This window comes from Pipra filicauda, unplaced genomic scaffold (assembly GCF_003945595.2).
Source record: "Pipra filicauda isolate LSUMZ 115617 unplaced genomic scaffold, ASM394559v2 scaffold209_size2725305_pilon, whole genome shotgun sequence".
NCBI classification, from domain to species: domain Eukaryota; kingdom Metazoa; phylum Chordata; class Aves; order Passeriformes; family Pipridae; genus Pipra; species Pipra filicauda.
In genome coordinates this window covers 2588590-2612213 of record NW_024104320.1, presented here as the reverse complement: position 1 = coordinate 2612213, position 23624 = coordinate 2588590, and the positions used below count along the sequence as shown (strand labels likewise).

At 41.6% G+C, this 23624-nt stretch overlaps 2 protein-coding genes across 3 annotated transcripts; one reads left to right on the top strand and one right to left on the bottom strand.

Annotated features, from left to right (window-relative positions):
* Nucleotides 1-3756: 3756 nt before the first annotated feature.
* On the bottom strand, nt 3757-4704 carry LOC113986719 (taste receptor type 2 member 105-like). Its single transcript, XM_027718722.1, has one exon. The coding sequence runs from the start codon at nt 4702-4704 to the stop codon at nt 3757-3759; it is 948 nt and encodes a 315-aa protein (XP_027574523.1).
* Nucleotides 4705-5816: 1112 nt separating this feature from the next.
* MEP1A (meprin A subunit alpha) lies at nt 5817-22120 on the top strand. Of its 2 annotated transcripts, none has more exons than XM_027718413.2 (14): nt 5817-5863; nt 8239-8263; nt 8373-8420; nt 9267-9307; nt 9404-9482; nt 9842-9959; nt 11530-11705; nt 13336-13557; nt 14466-14615; nt 17394-17609; nt 18513-18971; nt 20511-20684; nt 21228-21435; nt 21800-22120. In XM_027718413.2, the coding sequence occupies exons 4-14, from the start codon at nt 9299-9301 to the stop codon at nt 21945-21947; spliced, it is 1959 nt and encodes a 652-aa protein (XP_027574214.1). In that variant the 5' UTR covers nt 5817-5863; nt 8239-8263; nt 8373-8420; nt 9267-9298; the 3' UTR covers nt 21948-22120. The 2 variants fall into 2 exon arrangements, with proteins under 2 accessions (XP_027574214.1, XP_027574139.1); XM_027718338.2 differs by lacking the exon at nt 5817-5863 and adding an exon at nt 8009-8127.
* The last annotated feature ends 1504 nt before the right edge of the window (nt 22121-23624 follow it).

Below are 23624 nucleotides of genomic sequence, written 5' to 3'. Positions count from 1 at the left end.
GTCTGGAAAGAGGAGCTTTATAGAGCTGCTGGTGGTGGGGATTTTGGTGCCTCTGGTCTTGAGAGCAGGGCAGGTGCAGGGATGTAAATGTGCTGGGTATCCCCTTACCTGGTGTCAGTGTCAGTGTGCAGGATTTGCATGTTGGTTCAGGAGGTCTGTGTTGGGTGGCACAAAGAGCGGAGATGTTTTTGTGCAGAGGACAGTGTTGTGTTTCTGTGACTGACCCTTGTTTGATCCCTGTTGGGTTTCAAGACTGGATTCTTCTGTCCCTTGGTCACTGACAGGGCTCACATAGAGTGGGGATGAAGTGCCTCACCTGCAATATTGGGGCAGTTTTGGGCACCACTCTATCAGATAGATATTAAACCATTAGAGAATGTCCATGAGATGGTGAAGGGCCTTGAGGGGAAGCCTTATGAGGAGTGGCTGAGGTCACTTGGTCTGTTCAGCTGGGGAAGAGAGTGAGGGGAGACCTCACTGAAGTTACAACTTCCTTGTGAGAGGACAAGGGTGAGCAGGCACTGGTGTCTTCTCTGTGGGGACAAGTGACAGGACCTGAGGGAATGGCCTGAAGTTGTGTCAGGGCAGGTTTAGGTTGGACATTAGAAAAAGGATTTTTACCCAGAGGGTGGTTGGGCACTGAACAGGCTCCCCAGGGAAGTGTTCACTGCACCAAGCCCTACAGAGTTCAGGAAGCGTTTGGATGATACTCTCAGGCACATCCTGTGACTCTTGGGGATGGTCCAGTGCAGGGCCAGGAGCATGATCCTTGTTGGTCCCTTCCAAATCAGAATATTTTGTGATTCTGTGAACAAATCCTTGTCAGAGTGACATTTTCTTACTGGTATGTGGTGCTGATCTAAACTACATCATTGAGAGTGTAGATTTGGATTACTGTGTTCACAGAAGTATGCTGATGTCATGAAGAGCTGGAGAGGAATGCTCTGAGAAACAGCTGCTAAGGAGGAAATTTCCTGACTCTTCTATCCCACCATGTCAATAGGTTTGGAACCAGCTGATATTTCGGGTCCCTTCCAGCCTGAGAAGTAGCCCTGTATAAATTGCATTAGGTACAGGCAGAGTTTGTCCAGCTCTCCAGACCGCTTTTATTTCATTTACTATTGAGTTTTGTTATATTAATGTCACTGCTAAGCTATCCCTCTGCTCATCAACACTCTTGCATGGCAAAAGCATTTCTAACTGTTTCACTTTTCAATCCTGAAAATTTGGAACGTGACCCAGAGCTGTTTTCCATACCCTGCCAGCACTGGGCAGCCCCTCCCATTGACCTGTGACTTGTCTTCTGGGTCAGCTTCCCCAGGCTGGGCACATCAGGGCATCTCTCCATGTGGGCTGTGCACTGTGGTTGTGCTGGTGGATAACGTGTCCCCTCCAGGTGCAGCTGAGTGGGGCTGGTGCACAGGGCAGTGATGCTGTGCTGGGTGTCATGTTCTCAGGGCTTTCCTGGAGATGGCAGAAGGTGTCTGCAGTGTGGTTTGCTGGGGCTGCCTTGTTTTGTGTGGTGCTGACATTGGCAAGATGCTGGTTTTGCCTGCTGCGTGTTGTGGTATGTGAGGTTGTGAGGGATGATGTTGCATGGGAAGTAGGGAATCAGATGGGTCTTCCAGGGTCTTGTGAAATCAGCTGGGACTGTCCTGTTAAAGGAGGAAGTGCACAAGCAACATGAGGGAGAGAAGGGAGGTGTGTTGGTGCCTGTTCTTTCAAGGCCTTTCAGTGGGGAGATGTGTCCAGATGAGATTTTTAAGATCTACCTCAGGACCTGAGCTGGTGAGAGAAATGACCAATTCAGGTTCTGCTCAGTTCATACTGGAACTATGTCATGTTTAGAGGACCTTCTGTAGAGGTTGGACCTTGGGCAGCTGCCAGCCCCCTCCCCAGCTGCTCCTTCCAACTCACTCATACACAGGGCAGGGCTGAAAAATAGGATGGAAAAGCTCATGGGTCGAGATAAAGGCAGGGAGATCACTCACCAATTAGTATCATGGAGAAAATTGACTTATCTTGGGGAAAATTATTTAAATTTACTGCCTATTGAAAATAGAGTAGGATGATGAGGAACAAACACAAAGCTAGAACCCTTGTGTCCACCCCCCATTCAACTCAGGTTCAACTTCACTCTTTCATTTCCAGCTTTTCCACCTCCTCCCCCACAGCAGCACAAGGGAAAGCAGAATAGGGGTTGCAGTCTGTTCATAATGAGTTTTCTCCCCCACTCCTTCCTCCTCTCACTGCTCCCCTGACCCAGCACAAAACCCACTTTCCCGGGTGTTTTCCTGAGTCAGACTCCACTCAGAAGAGTCAATCTCACCTACAAGTAAAAGCAGAGCAGGAGAGCAGTCACACAGAGCAGGGCAATCCTGTTCTTACAGGAAGTGGGGCAGAGAGGACCCTCAGGGCTGGTGTGGGCAGTGGGCTCTGCACCCACCTGTGGCCCCCACGGCCATTCCTGCATCACTGTTTGTGTGTCAGTGACCACCTGTGGAGAGTGACAGGGATCAATGTGTTCACACTCAGTTATCAACCACTGCCAGACAGTGATACAGCTCATCATATTACACTAGAACAGGGCCACAGCAGCAAGAAATGTAAACTAAAACACTGGTAAACCTGTTGTTTAGTTCAGTCTTTTCAATCAGCAAATGCCAAAGCATTTGTGGCAGGTTTACAGTGTCATTATTGCTCTTTTGCATCCAGCCCATGTATCAGTTTGGCATATTTTTCTGTCACATTAAGAGCATAAGAGTTTGGCAGAAGATAAACTCCCTTGCATTCCTGCTGGTCCTCAGAGATCAAAGGCCCTGGGTGTGGCTGGTCTTAATTTCTGATTTTAGCCTTCAGCACTGTAAATCTCATCACATTCAGTAAGAACTTTGATGGTCACAGATTCGGAAATAATGCATTTTATTGCAGAAATACAAGTTTGGAATTGCCATTGATAAATGCAGTTACTGGATTTCCACTAAATATTTTTTTAAAAAAACGAACAACAATTGGTAATTCATTAAGCTTTACCATCAGTTAAGCCTAGAAACCCGACTTCACCAGGGCACAATGTGACAGAGCTGGAGGAGCAAATCTTACCAAAGAGGCATCCCTGCTTTTTGGGGCAGAGAGCGAAGCAATCCCATTGACCCATCTACAGAGTGGGGTCATATTGTCATCCTCTGCCATGGAGGATTTCAAATGCCAAATTTATACTTTTGGGAGAAGTGGTGATGATACTGAAGTCCTGAATGGTAGGGACCAGCCATCTTATATACAAATGAGGGTTATCAAGAGTTTTGATTAGAAAGAGCCTTGCACAAGGGCTGAACAGAGCAGTATTAATATCACTCCATCATCTGCCTGGCTCAGGCAGAAGTCCGGGGCTTCTGCTGGATAATCTCTCCAGCAGATTATCATGCACACATTGATTCCTCCACCACATATCTCAGGGATTTATGCCTCATTCCTACAGTCAGGACTAACTGACTTTGTTAATTACAATAATAGAACTCAAAGGTTTATCTAAATCAAATCAGAATAATCATTTTTTAACACACCATAATTTAGTTCAGTAAATGTGAATGAAGTTTTCTTTAGTTAGATCAGGAAGAGTGAACATCTATATCATCTACTATAGCTGGAAAGTTCCTTTAGAGATTAAATGACCTGGTTTCATTAGAGATTAAATGACCTGTTGATCTTAAGGGAAAGATCAACATTTTCCAAAGGCTCCAGCTTTTCTTGCAGTTCCTACCTCATGCAAAGCTTCCTACAAGGCAGAATCCTTAGCAGTGTGTTTTCCAGTTTGGGATTGCTGAAAATCAGAATAAGGGAATGAACACCCGGAAAGGCATACACATACGTGAATACAAGAAACATCATGACATTTTCATTCTTAGTAGAAAAAATTATTGTCAAGATCAGACATATAAAGTTGATGCTGTACATTATGAAGAAGGAGAGAATGGATTTCATGGCTTTGATGTGGGCATCCATGCTGAGGTCCTTCATGGAGTTTGTCTGCATGTTGCGTTTGTGTCTCCAGAGGGAAAAGAGAAGGAGAAGGGCAGAGGTGATGACTGCCAGGAACGAAGCAGTATATCCAAAGCCAGTGATGAAAGAAATATGGATCACATGTTTCTCCATTTTCATACTTTCTTCCCAAAAATTTCCTGGACAGGTGAAATTGCGGTCCTTACTGTGCAGTTTTTCAGCGGTATCATAGGCAAGGACGCTGATAGCCAAGGCTAAAAGCACAGACCCCAACAGGAGGCAGGGCACAATCCTGTCAATTTTTACTTTCAGGTACATGAAGAAGCTGTTCCTGAAATTGGCAATTTTTATGCAATAAAAAACACAAAGACATGCTGAAACCCACAAGCTGAAATAATTAAGAAAGGTATAAATAGATAAAATTAGTTGAAGTGTGGGGTGAACATGAAGGTGTTTGGGATAAATTACTGAAAGGAGGGAATTTACCCATGAGATGCACAAAAACCAAGACCTGGAGCATCCCAAAGCCAACAAGATCTTCTCATTAGAGTTCAAGGTTTTCCTTTTGAACCAAGCCATGCAAATCACAGAAACAATGAAAGCATTTATCCACATGCCAGCAAATGTCTCAAGGGTGACAATGGCCACAGCTGTGGCAGCGTATGAAGTGACATTGAATTGCTCTGGAGAGTGACAAGCTTCCATCCTGGGAGCTGGGAGCAGTGCTGTGCTGGACAAGGGGCTGTTGCACCAATGCCAAACACAGGTCAGTGTCTGCTGTTGCCTGAGTGTCAGGTCTGGAAAGAGGAGCTTTATAGAGCTGCTGGTGGGGGCATTTTGGTGCCACTCCTCTTGAGAACAGGGCAGGTGCAGGGATGTAAATGTAGATGTAAATGTAAATGTGCAGGGTATCAGTGTCACTCTTCAGTATTTGAATGTTGGTTCAGGAGGGTCGTGTTGGGTGGCACAAACAGTGGAGATGTTTTTGTGCAGTGGACAGTGTTGTGATTTTGTGAGTACCCATGTTTGATTCATGTCAGGCTTCAGGATCTGGTTCTTCTGTCACTTGGTCACCTATGGTGCTCATGCAGAGCACGGGTTGTGCTCAGCAAAGCACCATCAGGGGAGTACAGTGTGAGTAATGAAGTCCAGGAACCCTAATCTGAAGGTCATACATGTTGATCTCCTTTACCCTTTGTGCCCTATCTCTTCCTAACAGTCTCAGCTCACTACAGGCCAAGAGGACATGCATATCTTTTAAAATGTTCAGAGCATTATCCTTGTTCTCATCTAACTTTAGGCACTATTTTAATTTTTGAGCAATTTAGGAGAAAAAACAAATAGTAAATTGGTGTTAAAATCATATGTATCTCTTCTGTTTTTACTGGTCTTGAGCTCAAAGTTGACAATATGTGAGATTATGTTATAACATGCAATAAAATTTCCCAGCAGTACCTGAGCAATGCCCTGGAAGTCCAAAAGCCTGCTTGTTTATTTCAGCTATCAGCTATCTCAGCTGTCTAAACTACTGGTTTATCTAACAAAAGATATTATCTCTCCCTATGCCCTCTGCCATAATTACTCCAGTCACGGAATTTTGCTAACAGTCTCCTGCTCTTTTATCCAGGTAGATATATTTTATATATGCTCCTATTTTTAATGCACACTTATTCATTCTTTTTATCTAGAATTATAGGTATGTATAATGCTATAAAAGCAGAGCAACTGCTGTTGTTATCCTGTGCTGTGTGTTCCAGATCTGAATGCTGAAGTTGTTAACCTGGACGCTTTTGACAAGTTCAGTCTTGTGCTGCTTTCAAATCCTATGAAGTGGAACAAACTTACCTGAATTTTGAGAAGCTGAGTGGGTAATTTTTTATTAACAACATAGTTGGTATCACTTTGATATGATAGTTTTTCCAGCTCAGGAGACATTTGTTTTCATTCTTGCTCGTATGAAGGACATAAATACCTGAGCCACATTTCTGCCTCAGAGTTTATTTGTTTTACAATGGAGTCAAAACCAGTGCACACAGATTAGCAAAAGGTATTATCTGCATTTAGTGACACCATTTAATGCCTGTGTCTAGGAATCCAGGGTAGATCTGCCACTGGGTGTGGGAATAATGATGCACAGCAATTTTGGGCACTTCATACAAGGCAGTGTGAGGCTCTAAGGCACCTGCTGTACTTTCCTGTGGTCTCATGTTCTGCTACTTGGCTGAACCCAGAGTGGAAGAGTAATAGCATTTCCCATCACCAACTTCTTTACAGGAACTGCAGCCAGTTTAAGATCGTACATGCATTACCCTCCAGGGAGGACAAAATGAAACTAGTGCTGGAGCACCTCTGCTGTGGAGACAGGTTGAGAGAACTGGGCTTGTTCAGCTTGGAGACAGGAGGATTCCAGGGACATCTTAGGGCCCTTCCAGTGCCTAACAGGGGTACAAGAGAGCCCTTATATATAAGAGAGTAAATATATGCCCTCAGAATGACTTATCTTTAGATGTCTTTTTTATGTTCTTGGGTTATTTTAAAGATAAGGGGACTAAAACCAAAATGTTTTTCAGACTGCTCTGATTTTTCTTCAATTTTTTGTTCCTTTCTCACATCCACTGCTGCACATCTGCAAATATAGCCTTTGTGATGTGTTTTGACTCTCTTTATTCACCTGTGGAAACAGCCTCTACACGGTGTATCTCGAGACATGCTTCGCATTTACTAGAAGTGTGTCCTGTTCAGCTTAGGTATGTGTCCTTTGAAACAATCATTCTAAAAGCAAGTGTTGGAGAAAACCCATTTATGCTGCATGAAAGATCTGTCCTCTGGGGCCCTTCTTCTCAAAACAAGACAAGATCTCCATACAAGATCTCCTCTGCAATGTGACCTCTTACCAGTAGCTTCCTACTTTGATTTGTTTGGAGGAAAATATGTGGCTTAGGTTGAAGGACTGACTCCTTTCCAGGCCAGGCACATTTCCCACTCAAAACCTGCTTGCACTTGAGGTTTCTTCACAGTGAAATCCAGTGTCTCCCACCAGCACTGCTGGGTGCAGTGTGTGAAGCACCTCCAAAGCACTTTTTTGTTCTCTTCCTACTCAAGCCCTCTGCGTTGTGCTGCGGGTGGTGGTGTCCACAGCACAAGCCTTTTCCTACCTAATTGCTGAACACAGAGGTGAACATGCTCACTTTCATGTCTTGTAAAGGTTTTTCAAACCACCACAGATGTGAAACGAGGAAGCAGGATTCCACTGCCTGAGTTAAGGGCACCAAGGCACTCCAGGGCACATGGGACATTTACAGGAATCATGTAGGACCTGGTGGAGAACTAGAGATTTCTGGAGCCTTGGCTCAGTTAGCCCATGTGCCCTTCCTGCCCCATGTCCCCTGAGAAAGAAGACAGCAAAGAGCAGGACAAGTTTGTGATCTCTGAAAACCACCAGAAAAGAAAGGAACATCGAGCTGGAAGGCCAGGGATCTACTGATACATGTGACCACTTCTAGATGCCTGTTGTGCGTCGGGGCATCAGTTCTCAGATGGGATCAGCTGTGGGAAAACACTGTCAGGGCATTCATAATCATATCTCTTGTACCTCTAATCTTACATTGTGATGTTAATTATTAATTGAAAATGGCACTGGGCCAAATTCTAATGGCACTGGAGTGCTATAAACCTGGAATAATTCTGCTTAAGAATGTGGCTTTTCTCCTGTGCAGTCAAGATTGTAATGCTGACAGATAACAAACACAGTGGAAGGAGTCAGCAACTTTGGGCCTGATTGAGAACTTCCTTTGTGAAGTCTGGGTGGGTCTTTTACCAGTTGTACTGAAGACACGAAATTACCACATTCGTCTCTGTAATATTCCTCCAATGTGGACTTAGATAGTTGATAACAGCAATGCCATCATGTGCCATTCAGGAGGCAAATTTTGCTGCTATAATAATATTTCAAAGATGGAAAGTCTGATGCTGGTTGGCTGATGCTCCACGGAAAGCTCAGCAGCATTCCTTATATATTGCAAGACATGAGAGGGACCAGCTTCTTTTCCCATTGCAGAAATGGGCTCCAGCATCTTCCCACTGTGCCTAACGCTTCTACTATGTTATGTTTATGGTTCTCCACTCTCTGTAAGTAAATCCTAATTTCTACAGACTCTGAGTAAAACCCGAATTCTACAGGCTCCTCTCAGTTCACAGACATCTCATACCTTATAGTGACTATATTTCGTTCTCTTTCAGGTGGGGAACCACTCCAGTGGAGCTGGTAAGTGCTGTGTGAGCTGGTTTGAGTTTTGAAGCTTCTTGTGCTTTGAAGTTTCTTGTGCTTGCATACCACCACATCCGAACACATAACGTTTTGTCTTGTCTTGCAGATGCTGAAGCTGGTGAGATATTCAAAGACATTCCAGACATCAACTTAGGTGAGTTCACATCCAGATTCTGATGAAGCCTGAAAAGCTGTGAGCAAAATGCTGAATTTTCTGTATTGTAAAAAAGATTAATGATAGGTAGCTCACAGTAACAAGAGAAATATGATCAAGTGAGCTCTGAATTACCTTCCTCTGGCTATGACACCTGAATCTATGCCAGGACTATGACCCTATGTAAACAAGGGATGCAGAAGTCTTTCATTTCTGAAGTTTGGACAGACCCATGGTGTTACGATAGAAACACATTGCATCAATTGGAAGGGATCTGTAGTCCCAAAGTGTTTTCTACCCATCTTTATATGATTTTGATAAAGTTTTTTGAGCTTCTATGTAAGTAGGAAGAAATCAGAGGCAGGAGACACAACACACTGTACTGTCTTCCTCCATGATTTTTATTTCCTGCAAATTTCCATCAAATATTTCTTTTGATGGTGCACTGTGCAATATTCTTCCTCATGCATTGCTTGACATTACTATGTTCTCCAGAGCACTGTCTCACTTCATGACTGTTGTCTCTGCCTGAGAGCAAGCAAGATGTTATCAAGAGACATGGATAGTGGTGGCCACCAGATTTCTGCCACCACAAATGCAGACATTGCCAAGTGTAAATATTGAGTATTGCTGTTACTTTTATTGTTACCTATATTTGAGTGTACAGAGGCTGGTCCTTACATATTTTCTGTAAACGCTCAGGTACATTAACCTTGTATAAGTAGATTCAATATGGTTTATGAAATGAAATATATTTGATCTTTCATTTACATTGTCTTTCATTTACATTGTCTTTCATTTACATTGCCTTTCATTTACATTGTCTTTCATTAAATTGCTTTCCAGCTGCTGGACAGGACCTCTTTCAGGGTGATATCATGCTCCCTGTAAGTAGTTAAAACTTTCTGTCACTTGTATTTTTGCTGCAAATCTGCTCATCTCCCCACAGCAGATGCATCACCAGCTGTTAATTCCATTTTCAGAAAGATCAGCGAAATGCTCTAAGAAATGAGACTTACAGGTGGAAGTTCCCCGTTCCCTATATTCTGGGTGATGACCTAGGTAATTCAGACACTTCATTCAGATTTTATCTCCTATCCTTATTTGCACTGGAGTCACTGTAATAAAAAAATCTGCCTTTTTCAGAACTGGTTCTCTCGTATTGAAATTTTAGAATTCACTAATAACAAGATTAACTTGTTTATGTCAAAACCGTTTTTATTTCTTCTACAGCTAACATAACAAAACGCAATTTAATCAGATTCAGTCATTTTTCTCTTCAATTATTTTTCTTTTCAATCATTTTTCTTTTGAATAATTTTTCTTTTGGTCCCCTGTGTGTGTCTGTGTACATATGTTACCTCTCTAGAGGGAATGATCTGCAGTTTGTTAAAGGTATCTTCCCAATGCATGTTTTCCAGATCTGAATGCCAAAGCAGTAATTCTCCAGGCATTTGAAATGTTCCGCCTGAAGTCCTGCGTTGATTTCAAGCCATATGAAGGAGAAAGAACCTACATAATCTTTAGAAAAGAAGACGGGTAAGGGTTATATCAATTTCTGTTTAGTTTTGCTGTGTAGAATCAGCAGGGAATTAATTCCATTTGACTTCAGCAGTCTAAAGGTTCACTGTCAGCAGAGGAAAAGAGGCCACTGAGAAAACAATCCATCTTACCTTTTTAGACACAAAACTTGTAAGATGCTGCCTCCCTCTGCTGACTGCAGAGGCTACTCAGACGATGAACTTGGAATGGGAATCTGATGTTTGTTTGGATGGTTACTCTTCAATAAGGTGAATCCCAGCACTGTTGCGTTTTCCTCAGCTGCTTCCACTTCACTACCAAGGGTTGTTTTCCATTTCAGTGGAGGGTGAAACAACCCCCACGTGCACCCTCTTGAATTACCAAGGATGTAAATAGCTAGAATTTAGATTTTGAAATCTTTACAAGACAGGTCAAAAAAAGCTGTGAAAAGCCAGTTTATTTTAATATTTCTGTTATGTTAATATGTTGATATGGCTCTTTTTTAAATGAATGCTTCTCTTAAAATCTGAAAGGGTTTTGTACACAAAGATTCAATTTTTCAGGAATTGGAAGGATTTATTTTATTTCCTGCAGCTAAATGTCTTTTGAAAGAAAATCCAGAAAAGCACAAAAATTTTCTCACTATATCAGCTGTGAATATTTCTTGTTCTCCCAGAACTTCAGGTCTATAGGCACTGTTATCAGGTCTATAGGCACTGACATTTTTGCCCTCAGCCTTTCCTTGGGTAATGTGTTCTATGACGTTTCTCTTACAAGACCACAAGCACCACAATTTTTGGCAAGTTGGTGATGGAGAGCCTGATACTGGAAACGCCCTGGTAGCAGCTATTCATGAGACCATAGGCTCAAGCTCTTTGTTTTCAGTGCCCACATCAGTGTGTTCAGAGCTCCTTAGTAAACTCAACCAGATGCTGTTTTGTGATGAGCAAATGAAGCTGCAGCCAAAGCAGATGCTCTTCAGCACTTGCCTCTCACATCACTCTAGGGCTCCCCTAAAAAGTTCCCAGTGAGTTGGCTGAGGAGCTCCTTTACTTGTTACTTATGATTAGCATCTGCTGAATTGTGGATGAGGGGCTTGGCACTCACAGAAAAATGTACTTTCACACCTCTGTCCAACGCAAGGCATGGTTGCTGTTAAAAAGAACCAGATACAACTATTCTAAATCCTCTTGGATCATTTCTCTAGCCCAAGTGATTGCAGGCCAGCTCAGTCTGTCTTGGTGAGTTTACTGATTCTCTGTGTGTATTATGCTTCTTGGCAAAATGGCAGCTGATGTAGGACTATACTTCTGTGTATCTCAAAAATCCATGGTGAGCTTGTCTAACACAGAGGATAAGTGAAATACTGGCCTCATGCAAGTGATAGTGTGTTTTTGGAGGTTAGTCTGCTTTCAGAGTGCAGGATCTGTAGAGTATCAAGGCATGTGGTCATCATCTAAATAATTATTTATGTTACTGCTTTTGTATTTAAAACTTTTATTATATTAATTTTAACTTAGTAAGCAGACACAGAACTTAAATATAGAGAAGAAATCTCAAGAGAGAGCAAACTCTCTCTCTTCCTCAGGTGTTGGTCCATGGTGGGGGACCAGCATACTGGACAGACCCTCTCAATTGGAGAAAGGTGTGACTACAGAGCAATTGTGGAACATGAAATCCTGCATGCTTTAGGATTTTACCATGAGCAGTCAAGGATGGACCGGGATGACTATGTGAAAATCTGGTGGGATGAAATTATTCAAGGTGGGTATTAACCTTCAAGTCAGATTTTGTAAAGTGCAGATGTATCTGTATCTCATTTTCACTTCTAAATTTTAAGACCTTCCTAAAGATAAAATTTTAGAAGCACCTGAGACCACTGTAAATCAACAAACTCTGGTACAACTTCTAGTCAAAGACCAGAGACTGTCTAAGGCCAGAAGTGAGAGGCCCTGCTTGGGAGTCAGAGGACTTCATTTCACCTTGGCTCCAGGACTGGTATGATCTCTAAATTTTGAACAAATCATTTCACCTCTCTCTATTTCCTTTTGCCATTTAATGCAAATTGTAAACTTATTTAGATGGTAAGCTTTGAGGTGACTCTTCTTTAATCAAAGGTCCTCTCAAAATCTGAAAGGTTTTTATATTCAGAGATTCAGGATTTCCTGAAACTGGAAATACTCCCTTTGCACACGAAAAAGCCTCAAAATTATTAGTTCAGGTGGGACACATAAAATAGAACTCTATCCTACTCTCTCCGGCCCAGTGTCTCTCTGCATGTTCTTTCCTTCAGGCTTAGTATCATCAGATTCAGTGGCTCTATGAGTTTCAGCAAACTTCACAGGCCCCTGGTCCCTAGAAGGCAGTTTCTTCTGTTGTCCTCTGTGAGATCTGGTTCTGTATTACTTAATGATAATTTATTTGAAAAGGAGTGACTAAAAGAGGGTATTTCTTTTTAATTTTTGATAAAAGGTGCAATTCAAGTCTCTGTAAGAAAACAATCCCAAGCTCTTATATAATCTCAAACCTTGGACTGAAGACCTTTGCAATCTGCAGAAGGGAAGGGCACTCTTTATGCAGAGAATCTGTAATTATCCATCAGCACAGTCATGTGCTGTTTCTTCTTTGAGAAAGAATGCCAACTATTCTGAAAATATTATTTGTAGTTGAAAATACTGGTAATCTCTCTTTACTTCCATAGCAAAGCATGTGAAATGGCTCCCTCTCTCTGCCCTAGCAGACACTTTCATAAGGAAATCTTTCTCTAAGGACAAATTATTTCACCAAGAGACCATGAGAAACATGTTTCCAAAAGACATTTCAATAGAAATATCATATCAATATTGTAAATCTAGGGTAAAAACATCTTTCTTTTTTCCTCCAGATTGCTAATGCATTCTTTGCTTCAAAGAAAAACAGAACCTGGAGGCACTCCAGGACTGTCATATCTGTCCCCTTAGTGAGCGAAGGACTCCAGGGCTTCTCCTTGTCCATATATGATCTAATATCCTGGGAAATGTTTGCATTAATATTCACAGGTTCTGGAATGGATACATTAATCTTAAATACATTAATCCTTAAGATTAATCCTTCAGGATCCTTACTATTAGACTGTCTATTCTGACCTTTAAGGTATCCCATTCTTTACAGCTCATTGATATTTGATCTTGAACTTGCTGAAGTCACCTGTGGGGGCACAGAACTGCAATCTAAAGGCACTGCTTTGTTGTCCAAATGACAAACAGAAATCTTGCTAAGTTTGAATATTATATTTTAAAGTAATTGCTTTTGGGCATATCAATTCTGCCTCAGGAAACTGTATCCAAGGGGCCATGCTAAAGCCATTCCTTTCCAATATCTTTAAAAATGAAGCACTTTTCTGTTCTTTTATTAGGCAGAGAGCACAATTTTGCGAAGTATGATGACAGCTACATCACTGACCTGAACACCCCCTATGACTACGAATCACTGATGCACTATGCACCATTTTCATTTAACAAAAATGCCAGCGTTCCCACAATCACAGCAAAGATACCAGCATTTGATGACATAATTGGACAACGTCTAGACTTCAGTGCCATTGATCTGGAAAGACTGAATCGCATGTACAACTGCAGTAAGTCATAATTTAACCATGGCAAACTCTTTCTTTGATTATACTTGAGCCAGGCTGGTTCACCTCCCTTACATCTTTTAAACCACAAAAAATCTTCTCAGGTGTGCTTGAGGACAGGACCTGTGGTGTGCAGGCACAGTTTATTCCCTCCTCATACCTCTCTTTGGTTCTCCTGTCATTACTCTTGTAAAAGTTAATTAGTCAAGGAAAGTCATTCCGTTCATCTTTTCTTCCACACTGCTCCTGGGGGTTCAGACCTGTGGTTGTGTTCTGCTGGTGTGTGGGCAACTTTATTGTGCTTTTGTGAGGTGAATGCAGCTGCACTTTGTCCTCTTTTACTGACATTTGGTCTTAATTAGATTATTTTGTACCTGAGATTGGCCAAGTCTAGAGTCCAACACTGTCTATTTTGCTAATCTGGTTGAAGATGTTATCACTGATCATGGTTGTCACTGAGAAGTTATTGTCCCCAGTGATCTGTCAGCAGAAGCATCACCTTAGCTGAACTGGCCTAAGGTAACTGCATGGACTTTGCTTGAAGTGGAAGAACAGCTCTCATGCTCATCAAGCAGACAAGTGAGGCATAATGATCAATAACCAAGGAATGGTTAAATACACCACTCCAGGGTCACAAAGGGACTTACCTCTCCAAGGCTGACAAACAGGCACAGACATCATCAGTCACTACCACATGGGTGCTTGTTAACCTACTGCGAAGTGGTCAAATGTTGGTTTTAGGCAGGGAATCTCTCCAGAAATCAAATGTTTCCTCTTTTGAGCTGTTGAGCTCACATCTGCTATTGTGAGGATTGTCTTCTCTACAGGATGTTTATACTAGTATAAACAAACTCCCGAAAAATAGAGCAGAAATTACTCAGAGATGACCGTGTGTGCATTTTTTTTTTCAGCTTCAACTCACACCTTTCTGGATCAGTGTTCTTTTGAGTTTGACAACATCTGTGGTATGATTCAGGGCACCACAGATGACCTAGACTGGGTCCATCAACTGAACAATGTGACAGGGCAGGAGGACCACACACTTTCTGGGCGCTGTAGAGGTAAACCAAAGTAACAGAACACTTTTCTATTCTATGGAAAAAGGCTTAGCTGGAGTAACAGCCCTTGTGCATATCTGTGTGCTTTAAATACAGTCTTTAACAACTTCTCTGAACCTGTTGTTGTCAACCCTTGACACAATCCAGCACTGACTGCTCTAAAAACACAAGATTAAATAACCATATTTAAGACACAAACCAGAAAACATCTGAGTTGTAATTTTTTCAGTTAAGCAAAAAGCCCTTTTTCTTCTCACTTGCCTTGACCCTTTGAGCATGAGTTTATGTTTGCACTCGTGCTCTCAACAAAGTTTTTCAACTTAGTGTAATGTTCTCCACACCAGCAAAATAAAAGGGGACAAAGAACAATCTTAACTAGAGCCCATTTAAATATAACATGGACAATAATTTACTGCAACTTCCAAAGTCTGAGTAAGAGTTTTGTTGCCTCATGATAAGAATGAAACAGCACTCATAGCCACTCATAAATGTGTTTGCAATTCACATTGTTAGTTAAGCTTGATGAATGCTGGTTGTGGAGGTAGAAGAAAGTTGGAAAGTATTTTATGATAGTAATTTACAGATAATTTTTCTTTTCAAATGGTAATTTTTCCATTTTTTTAAAGGAATAAGATCTCAAAAAGATTGGAGCCAGCCCCAGTCACAGTCACAGGGTGCTGGCTTACAACTGAGAATAAAGACTAAATCACAGCAGACAGTTCTGAAAACCAACAGCCTTATTTGTTATTATTTAGACAGGGCAAACTACTACACACTTGCAAACAAAAAATTACTTCTGTGGTAAATTTTGCCTAAGTATGGGAGGAAAGAACCCTGACCGAAAGCATGTTCAATTATGCTTTGTTAGTCTTTGATAAAGGGAAATATTGACTTGCTGCACTCAGGAGTAGGTTATTCCCCTCATGTGACCCACCCACTGGAAAAAACAGATCCCCAACTTCTTACAATGCTGGTACTTGTCAGAGGGGTCCAAGAATACAATATAACTCAAGAAAACCATCTGACAGCTTCTAGAAATACATGCTTCTAACCCCCACTGACTCTTAATTCTCTCTCTCTTTTTTCTCACTCTGTACAATATAATTGTAACTGAGAAAATAATTTAACTGAATCGTTTGAGTTTATTGGGAAAAATCCAATCTGTCTGAACTGGGCACTTAACTTGCACTTGGGCTTTAGCTTCTATTGACTCACTACAAAATAAGCATTGAAGAGTTAATGGAAAGGGATGGGTGCCTCTGAGAATCTCCAGAGTGTTGAAATTAATTGCATGAATAGGGAGTGTCTCTCCTGCTGGTGCCTCCAAAGGGTCATTGACTCCATCAGGAATTTAGACCTTTTTCATATTTCTCCCAGATAGTTTTGATGTCCTGGGTTTTTTTGACTTATTGCCAGCTAAAATGAAGGAGGGAAAGTACAGCTTAACATTTAGGGAGTCTACTGAAGTCTTCTAGGGCCATATTTTAATTGCCATAGATGCTTAATGTTACCTTTATTTGACTTTCTTATAAAAAAAGAGGTAGAGTCCAGATCATTTGGGGGTTTGTTACTATAATAATTTCAACAACAGGCTCCCAGCCCTGTTTCTCACTTGAAGCAAGAGTGATGATGCTTATGTTTAATACACTTAAATTTAAAGTGAAGTGTCATACATTGCATAGAGCAATTAGGTACCTTTGGCAAGGTTTCTATGGATATGAGTTCAAAGCATTGCTACCATGTGGGAGGGAATGGAGAGTATTCCCCTGACCTGGTTAGAGAGAACCTGATAAACAGCTCAAACAGCTCCACTAACCATGCAGGAGACTGTTCTGCCTTCATGCAGCTACAGTACTGTTGGAACTGTTGGAATGAGATGATCTTTAAGGTCCTTTCCAACTCAAACCATCCTGTGATTCTATGTTATGTTATCTTGGACAAGACTCCATGGAACCAGCCCCCAGAGGAAACTTTCACTCAACAGCTAAAAGAATTTCGCTTATTAGTTTAACCATTGACTATAAAGAATAGTAAAGAATAAGTAAAAAGCAACACAATACAGATAAGACAAGACATCACAACTTCATATCTTATACCAAGATATGTTATGTGTGCAAATGGTAAATCCTTGTAAATATAAGGATAAAAGTAGACACTGCAAATCTAAAGTAAAATACACCTCAAAAAATGTTAACGGGAAATTAAACTAGAGGGGCAGGAATTCTTAAATAATTTCCCCAGACTGAGAAATTGAGTTTTGGAATCTTTGGGCAAGCTATAAAAAAATTGCTTCTTCATGTTCAAGGTCAGGACAGTGCTAATTTTGTGTCCAATCCTTTTTTATTATCATTATTGCTGATAAATTATTTTTACAAGGTAATATAACATACAATCTCTAAGAATCTCATCTTTAGATCATCTTCATTACAAATCAAGAAAAAAAAATATATTTACTTGTTACTTGTGGTCAGCACCAAATCCTGTCTCATACGTTTCTAACATTCCTGAGGAATACAACTTTCAATCAGACCAACTAACACAAACTTGACATGAGCCGAGAGCAAAGAGTTCCATAAATGTGCTAAACTGCTACTCCTGTTCTTATCCTGGTCTGTCTTGGATGGTTATCACGTAACATTTCCTCTACTATTCATGTTAAGTATGAATGTTAAGTATTACTCTTCTGATTTTTGAAAGAGTGCAGTTGAAATGATAAATTTACAACATGCAGCTAGTGAAAAATCTGGAAAGAGACAGTGACAGTCTACCCTTTCTCCCCAGATGCTGGCCATTTCATGTACTTCGACACCAGCTCTGGCACAGCAGATGAGGTGGCAGTCCTGGAGTCTCGAATCCTTTATCCAAAGAGAACGCAGCAGTGCCTCCAGTTCTTCTACAGGACCACAGGAAGCATTTCTGACAAGCTGATCATCTGGCTTAAAGAGGATGATGGCACTGGGAATGTTCGCAAGATGAGGAAAATCCAAACCTTTCAAGGTAGTTTTGGAAATTAGCTGAATATTTGGGTGGAGGGGACGAGTTGTCTTACTCTAACCATCAATGCAGAGGATTGGCTGAGAAACCCAAAAATTTTCCCGAAGCTACCACAATGTCTTGCAATATGGCTAAGGATTTTGGTATCACAGGAGGGCATTTAGCAGACAAACTGTGGTTGTAATAATGTAATTTAGGTGCTTCACAGCAGAAGTCACAACATTCCTAATATTATGTTATGCTTGGTGATTGAGAGGAATTCCAAGCTGTTCTGGAGATCAGTGGACTATATCTCCACTGGTTATATGATCTAACACCGAGCTGCTCAAATGTAAGTACTTGTGCTCCTCTGCAGTCAATAAGAATCCCAGTCTGACTTTTAGATGATCAGAAATATAAAAGCATATGCAGTTTTGGAAATGTGAACTGGATTCCCACTTCATGTGATTTTGTTAAATAGGACAAATTCTGCCACCACTAGACCATGTTCTAGGTCGTCAAAACTCAAGACCTTTTATAACTGGATCTGCCTATATCAGGCTGCAGCAGTTTGCAGGGAAGGATAAGTCTCTGCAAAAGTGTCAGGCACAGCTAATTCTAACACACTGGGTCATTGATTCCCACCCTTTTGTTTTGTCTTAGCCCTTAGCCTGTTGCTCTTTATACTAGGGACTCTCATTCCCTAACATGTGTACAGTTCCTTGTACAAAATGTCCAAAGCATTTGGATGATAAAACAATGTGGATATATTATAATCACAATATCAGCTTATGATCTCTCACCTTCAGCTCTTCATGAGAGGTCCAGTTACCTAAAAATGCAGCTGGGATGGATGGCTAGGAACAAGTTACTTCGTAATTCCTCTAATCACACTGATGGCAGTGTTTTGCTTTCCTTTCACCAAAGCTGACAGTGACTCCAACTGGAAAATTGCCCATGTAACCCTCCATGCTCAGAAGAAGTTCCGTTACCTCTTCCAAGGACTAAAGGGCAACCCCAGCTCTTCATCCGGTGGGATTGCTATCGATGACATCACCCTGACAGAGACCCCCTGTCCCACAGCCGTGTGGGTCATTCCAAATTTCAGCAAAATCCTTGAGAACACATCCATTAGTGTTATTCGAAGCCCTCGCTTTTATAGTCCTGAGGGTTATGGATTTGGCATAACTGTGATCCCCAACTATAACAGCACTGGCTATGCTCGCATTGCCTTTCACCTGTGCAGTGGAGAGAACGATGCTGTGCTGGAGTGGCCGGCTCTGAACCGCCAAGCCACGCTCACAGTGCTGGACCAGGACCCCGACGTCTTGAAAAGGATGTCCTCGAGCAAAAGCTTCACCACAAGCAAAGACCATGTTAGCTCAGGTGAGTGTGTCTGCCTGGGGGAATGCTGACAATGAGAGCCAAGGAATCCAAGTCAGAGTACTGAGTGTAGGACTCAGAGCTGAGCAACCTCGACTCCATTTCCCAGTTTGAGACACCTTCCTGAGTACAACTTCCCTGTGTGTGATTCAGAATCCCTGTCTGTGGAAGATCAGGTAATGTGAAAAGTGGCACATATAAGGTTGGTGTCATTATGAACAATGCCTGGGATATCTGAGTTTGACTCTAAATACAGAGTTCTCACAAGAGCTGGCAACTCCCATTCTACCTGTGGTTTGTTCACTATGGTAGGTGACATATCACCACAGACTGGTGCAATGCCAGCAGGGTGCTGTATCCGTTACTAAAAAAATAATTTTAGTTAAAGCTCCATTTTGGAAGCTCTGTTAGCTTCAACATATTCAGTTAACTTCAACATACATAGTCTGAATGCACAGCATTTACACTGTAGCTGCATTTAAGAAAAAAATACATGAAAATACCTGCAAGATCTGTCTGCACCACTTGAACCCTTTCTTGCTTGACTGGGAGTAGACTGCAGAGTATGAACTCTTTCAAACAGGGACCACCTTTTAACTCCAGGTTTATATAACATATAACACCATAGATTCACATCCAGCCCTAGGATTTCCCATGGATGTGTTAATTCAGAAATGTTCAGCCTGGAGAGGAGAAGGCTGAGCCCTTCAGTACCTGTAGCCCTTCAGTACCTGAAGGGAGCCTACAAAAAAGATGGAGGGAGACTATTCACAGAAGTATGGAGTCACAGGACAAGAAGGAATTGGCTTCAAACTGAAACAGAGTAGATGGTGAGGCATTGGAACGGGTTGACCAGAGAAGCTGTGGATCACCACATCCCTGGTGGTGTTCAAGGCTAGGTTAGATGGGGCTCTGAGCAATCTGGTCTAGTGGAAGGTGTTCCTGCCCACGGCAGGGGGGTTGGAACTAGGTGAGCTGTAATGTCCCTTCCAACCCGAATAGTTCTAAGATTCTATGAAAGAAATAAGAATAATAGGACAGTGTTAGGTTTGCTACAGAATAAAATACTAGGAATGAATCTTCATCCCTCTCCATTTTTCCCAGTGGAAATTTAGTATATATTTTTTCAATATGACATTTAAAACCTTAAGTATGAGTATGTTTAACAGAACCGTGGAAATTACCAAAATCTGGTTAACCCTAAACCATAAGTACTTAAAAACTAAAGGAGGAATGTCTTTATGCAGGAGGGAGCTCTGAGGTGGTGACAATGAGGAGGTAACTGGTGTTTGATTAGTCCTCAGTGAAAGAGGAGTTGTGAATTTCAATGTCCTCACAAAGACTAAGAATCCTCATGCAGACCATACTTAAGGATCTGCTGGCACCCTTAGTTTGTCAGTCTTCTGTGGTTTGTTTGGGCATTTTAGCTCTGAACTCGATTTTATAGATCCCATTTAACACTTTAATGCAAAAAAAAGTCATGTCATACTGCCAGCTGCAAAACTTTGTGGTTCGTATTCATCACTCATAATCTCTTTGCAGATGGTAGTGGAGCTGTAATATGGGATAAACCATCAATTTCTGGAACATTTGATGAATCATGCAATTGCAACAGAACTGTATCCTGGGGGTGGAGTAACTTCATATCCCACAGCCAGATGAGACGGAGAAGCTTCCTGAAAAATGATGACCTGATTATTTTTGCAGAATTTAATGGTAAAGACCCTTTTCCTTATTCTCCTTACGAAGTGGGTGATTCTTTCTGTTTTCGTACATTCGAGTAACTACTGCACCTGTCTCCAAGTTATCTTCTCTTCTAATGAGGATCAACTTTAAAAAGCATTTCTGTGTCTTAGTTTCAGGTGGGTGATGTTGACTAAAGTGATTATGAGTTCAGAGGGATCTAAATGGCAGCAAGTTTTGGAAGGTTAACTTCTCAGACAGCTTTAAGCACCCTGACCAGTAGCTATGCCCATTTCTAACTAAAAGGCCATCCCCATTGTATTTATTTTCAAACACATGGGGTGTAATTTTTTGAAGTACATAATATCACAGATTTACCTAACCAGTTTCAGTAATATCAGTATTATTTTCTGTCTTGTGCTTTAAATACACAGAACATGCAAGAGTTCTTTAAAAGGCAAAAGGAGTACCCTCTGGTCCACAAGACACTGTGTGAGCCCCAGGTAGGAGGTGTACTACATACAGCTTCACTCACTGATATCTGATGTCTTTCTCTCCACTTTCCTTTTCTAAAAGATATAATTCACCTCAATAACACTGAAGTTCCTGTTGAATCTGTACAATCTGCCCTCATGGGAGGCCTCATCCTTGAGAGGCAGAAGAGAGCAGCCCAGGATGTGAAGCCTGTTCAAGACCAGCTGCCTTATCTGCAAGACCCCTGTGACCCAAACCCTTGCCAGAATGATGGGGTCTGTGTGAATGTGAAAGGAGAAGCAAGCTGCAGGTACCACAGACTTCTTCCCTCCTTACTCTGTCTTTCTTCTTCAAATTATGCACCTAATCAGTGTTCAGAGCTACAGATTTCAGAGGTCTAAGCCGTTAGATCTTCAAGGAACAGTAGAAACAAAACACTTTGCCACAGTGACTGATTTCTACCAGCAGCCACAAGGGGAGGTTTCTTTGCATAAGGCAAAGAAAACCCATTTTGTGGTGCTTCCAGGGTATGTAAATAGCACCCAAACAAAGTGGGGATGTTGTGACATGAACTCCTCTAATGGGAACTGCTCATCCAGGATAGTGAATGTGAGGACCTTCAGGTGAGTCTATAGGGCAGGGCAAAACTCCCAATACATGTATTTTTTTCCCAGGTGCCTATCAGGACAAGCCTTCTTCTTCACGGGTGAGAGGTGTGAGTCAAGACAGGTCCATGGGGACATCCTGGGAATGACAATTGGTGGAATAGCTGGAACCATTGTCTTAACCATCGTCCTCATTTCCATGATGGCTAGAAGATAAAAAAACTGTGGGGGAATAAATCTCAACCTGGTGTTTTTCCATAGTTCATAAAACATTGGTTTTCAGTGAAAAATGATGAATACAAGCTGTAGAAGGCCAGTCAACACATGGATGAATAGCTCTATCAACACCTTGGCAGAAATCTGCTTTCTCTGAGGGTTGTGGTGATTAAAATGTGTCATGTAGAACTGCTGTCTGATGCAAGTTCATGCAATGCCATTCTCATGTGTTCTTCGAAAATTTCATTTCTTCATCCTATAGCAAGCAGCAGTGCTGAGAGTCCATGCATTTACTCTCAGCCACAGTTCAAACTTAGATCAAATAACTGGTAGAGCCTCTCAAAACACTGGTAAAAGTCACATAGAAGCATATATATAAAGATTTTAGAAGTGTTACTACAATAATTGCTCAAGAAATCTAAAGGGTACAAATCCATAGTTACGTAAGCCAGTCATGGTCGGGCTTCACGAATGAAGATTTGGGAAGGCTCTATCCACGTTCGTCACAAGCACACTGGTGGCTTATGAGGCCAATACGAGATAGACATGTCCGATTGCAAAAGGCACAGCAGAAAGACTCCTTAGGTGGTATATTCTGCAAGACACGATTCTTTCTGTGTTGCCTTTTCTGCTCAAGGGTGATCCTGCGTGCGTTCTCAAAGGAAACGGCAGCATTATAGATGGTGTGTCTCCAGGCCTCCCGATTTGAGGCCAGAGTAGACCAGTTATGATGATCAGGGAAATAATTTCACATTAAAGCTAGCAGTCTTTCTAAAGAAAGTCTCATCACATAAGGTTTTCAAATCTTCAAATGTAAATCTATTCTGTGGGCATAATCCAAGGGGTTTTTAAACATCTATAAAACTCGCATGATTTCAGCAGGCTCTGGATGAAATGGGAGCAGATTATCTGTTATCAAAGAGTAGAATCTGTCATGGCTGCCATTAAATTCTCATCTCTTTGGAAATCATCATCTTAAAAGTCAAGGAGAGCGGTGGGAAAATATGAAAATGAAGACTGGGTCTGTGGTGCTAGAGTGTGATGAATAAGGTGAATAACACCATTGAACTAACTGCAGATGTCAGGAAGTAACTGATCTAGTATGACCTAAGATCTCTGCTTTCAAGGGCTCTAACAGTTTTCACACCTGAAACTTGGATACCCAAGTTTCCTTCAAAAGCAGTTTCTTCTTGTCTGAAGCAGTTCAGAAAGCAAATAATCACAGAGGGTGACACTACCCTTGTACTTATCAGATACCTGTCACAAGGGATGGCAATCAAAGCAAAATGCACTCTCATGGCAGTAGTAGTACACAGAGGGCTGTTTTCCACTTGGGTTCATCCTGGTGCTCAGAGCAAGCTTGTGAATAGGGACAAGCCATCCATTTAACTGAGGCATTACCAGCAAGTTAATACTCTGCCTTTGGAATTAAATCAAAACAAACACTTATATCAATTTTTCTTGCAACGCACCTGACTGGCTGGACTCATAACAGGCAACAAATAATTACAGATGGGATTACCTTCTGCCAGATTCATCCCAAAATTCTGGGAATAGGTTCACCATTGGTAAATATAGGCTTGATTCCCTGACAACCAAATGGGGCTGTACCACCTCACAGCAGTATTTGAAACTGGCCTCAAATCTAAATCTTCATGATTCCATCTATCATATTTTA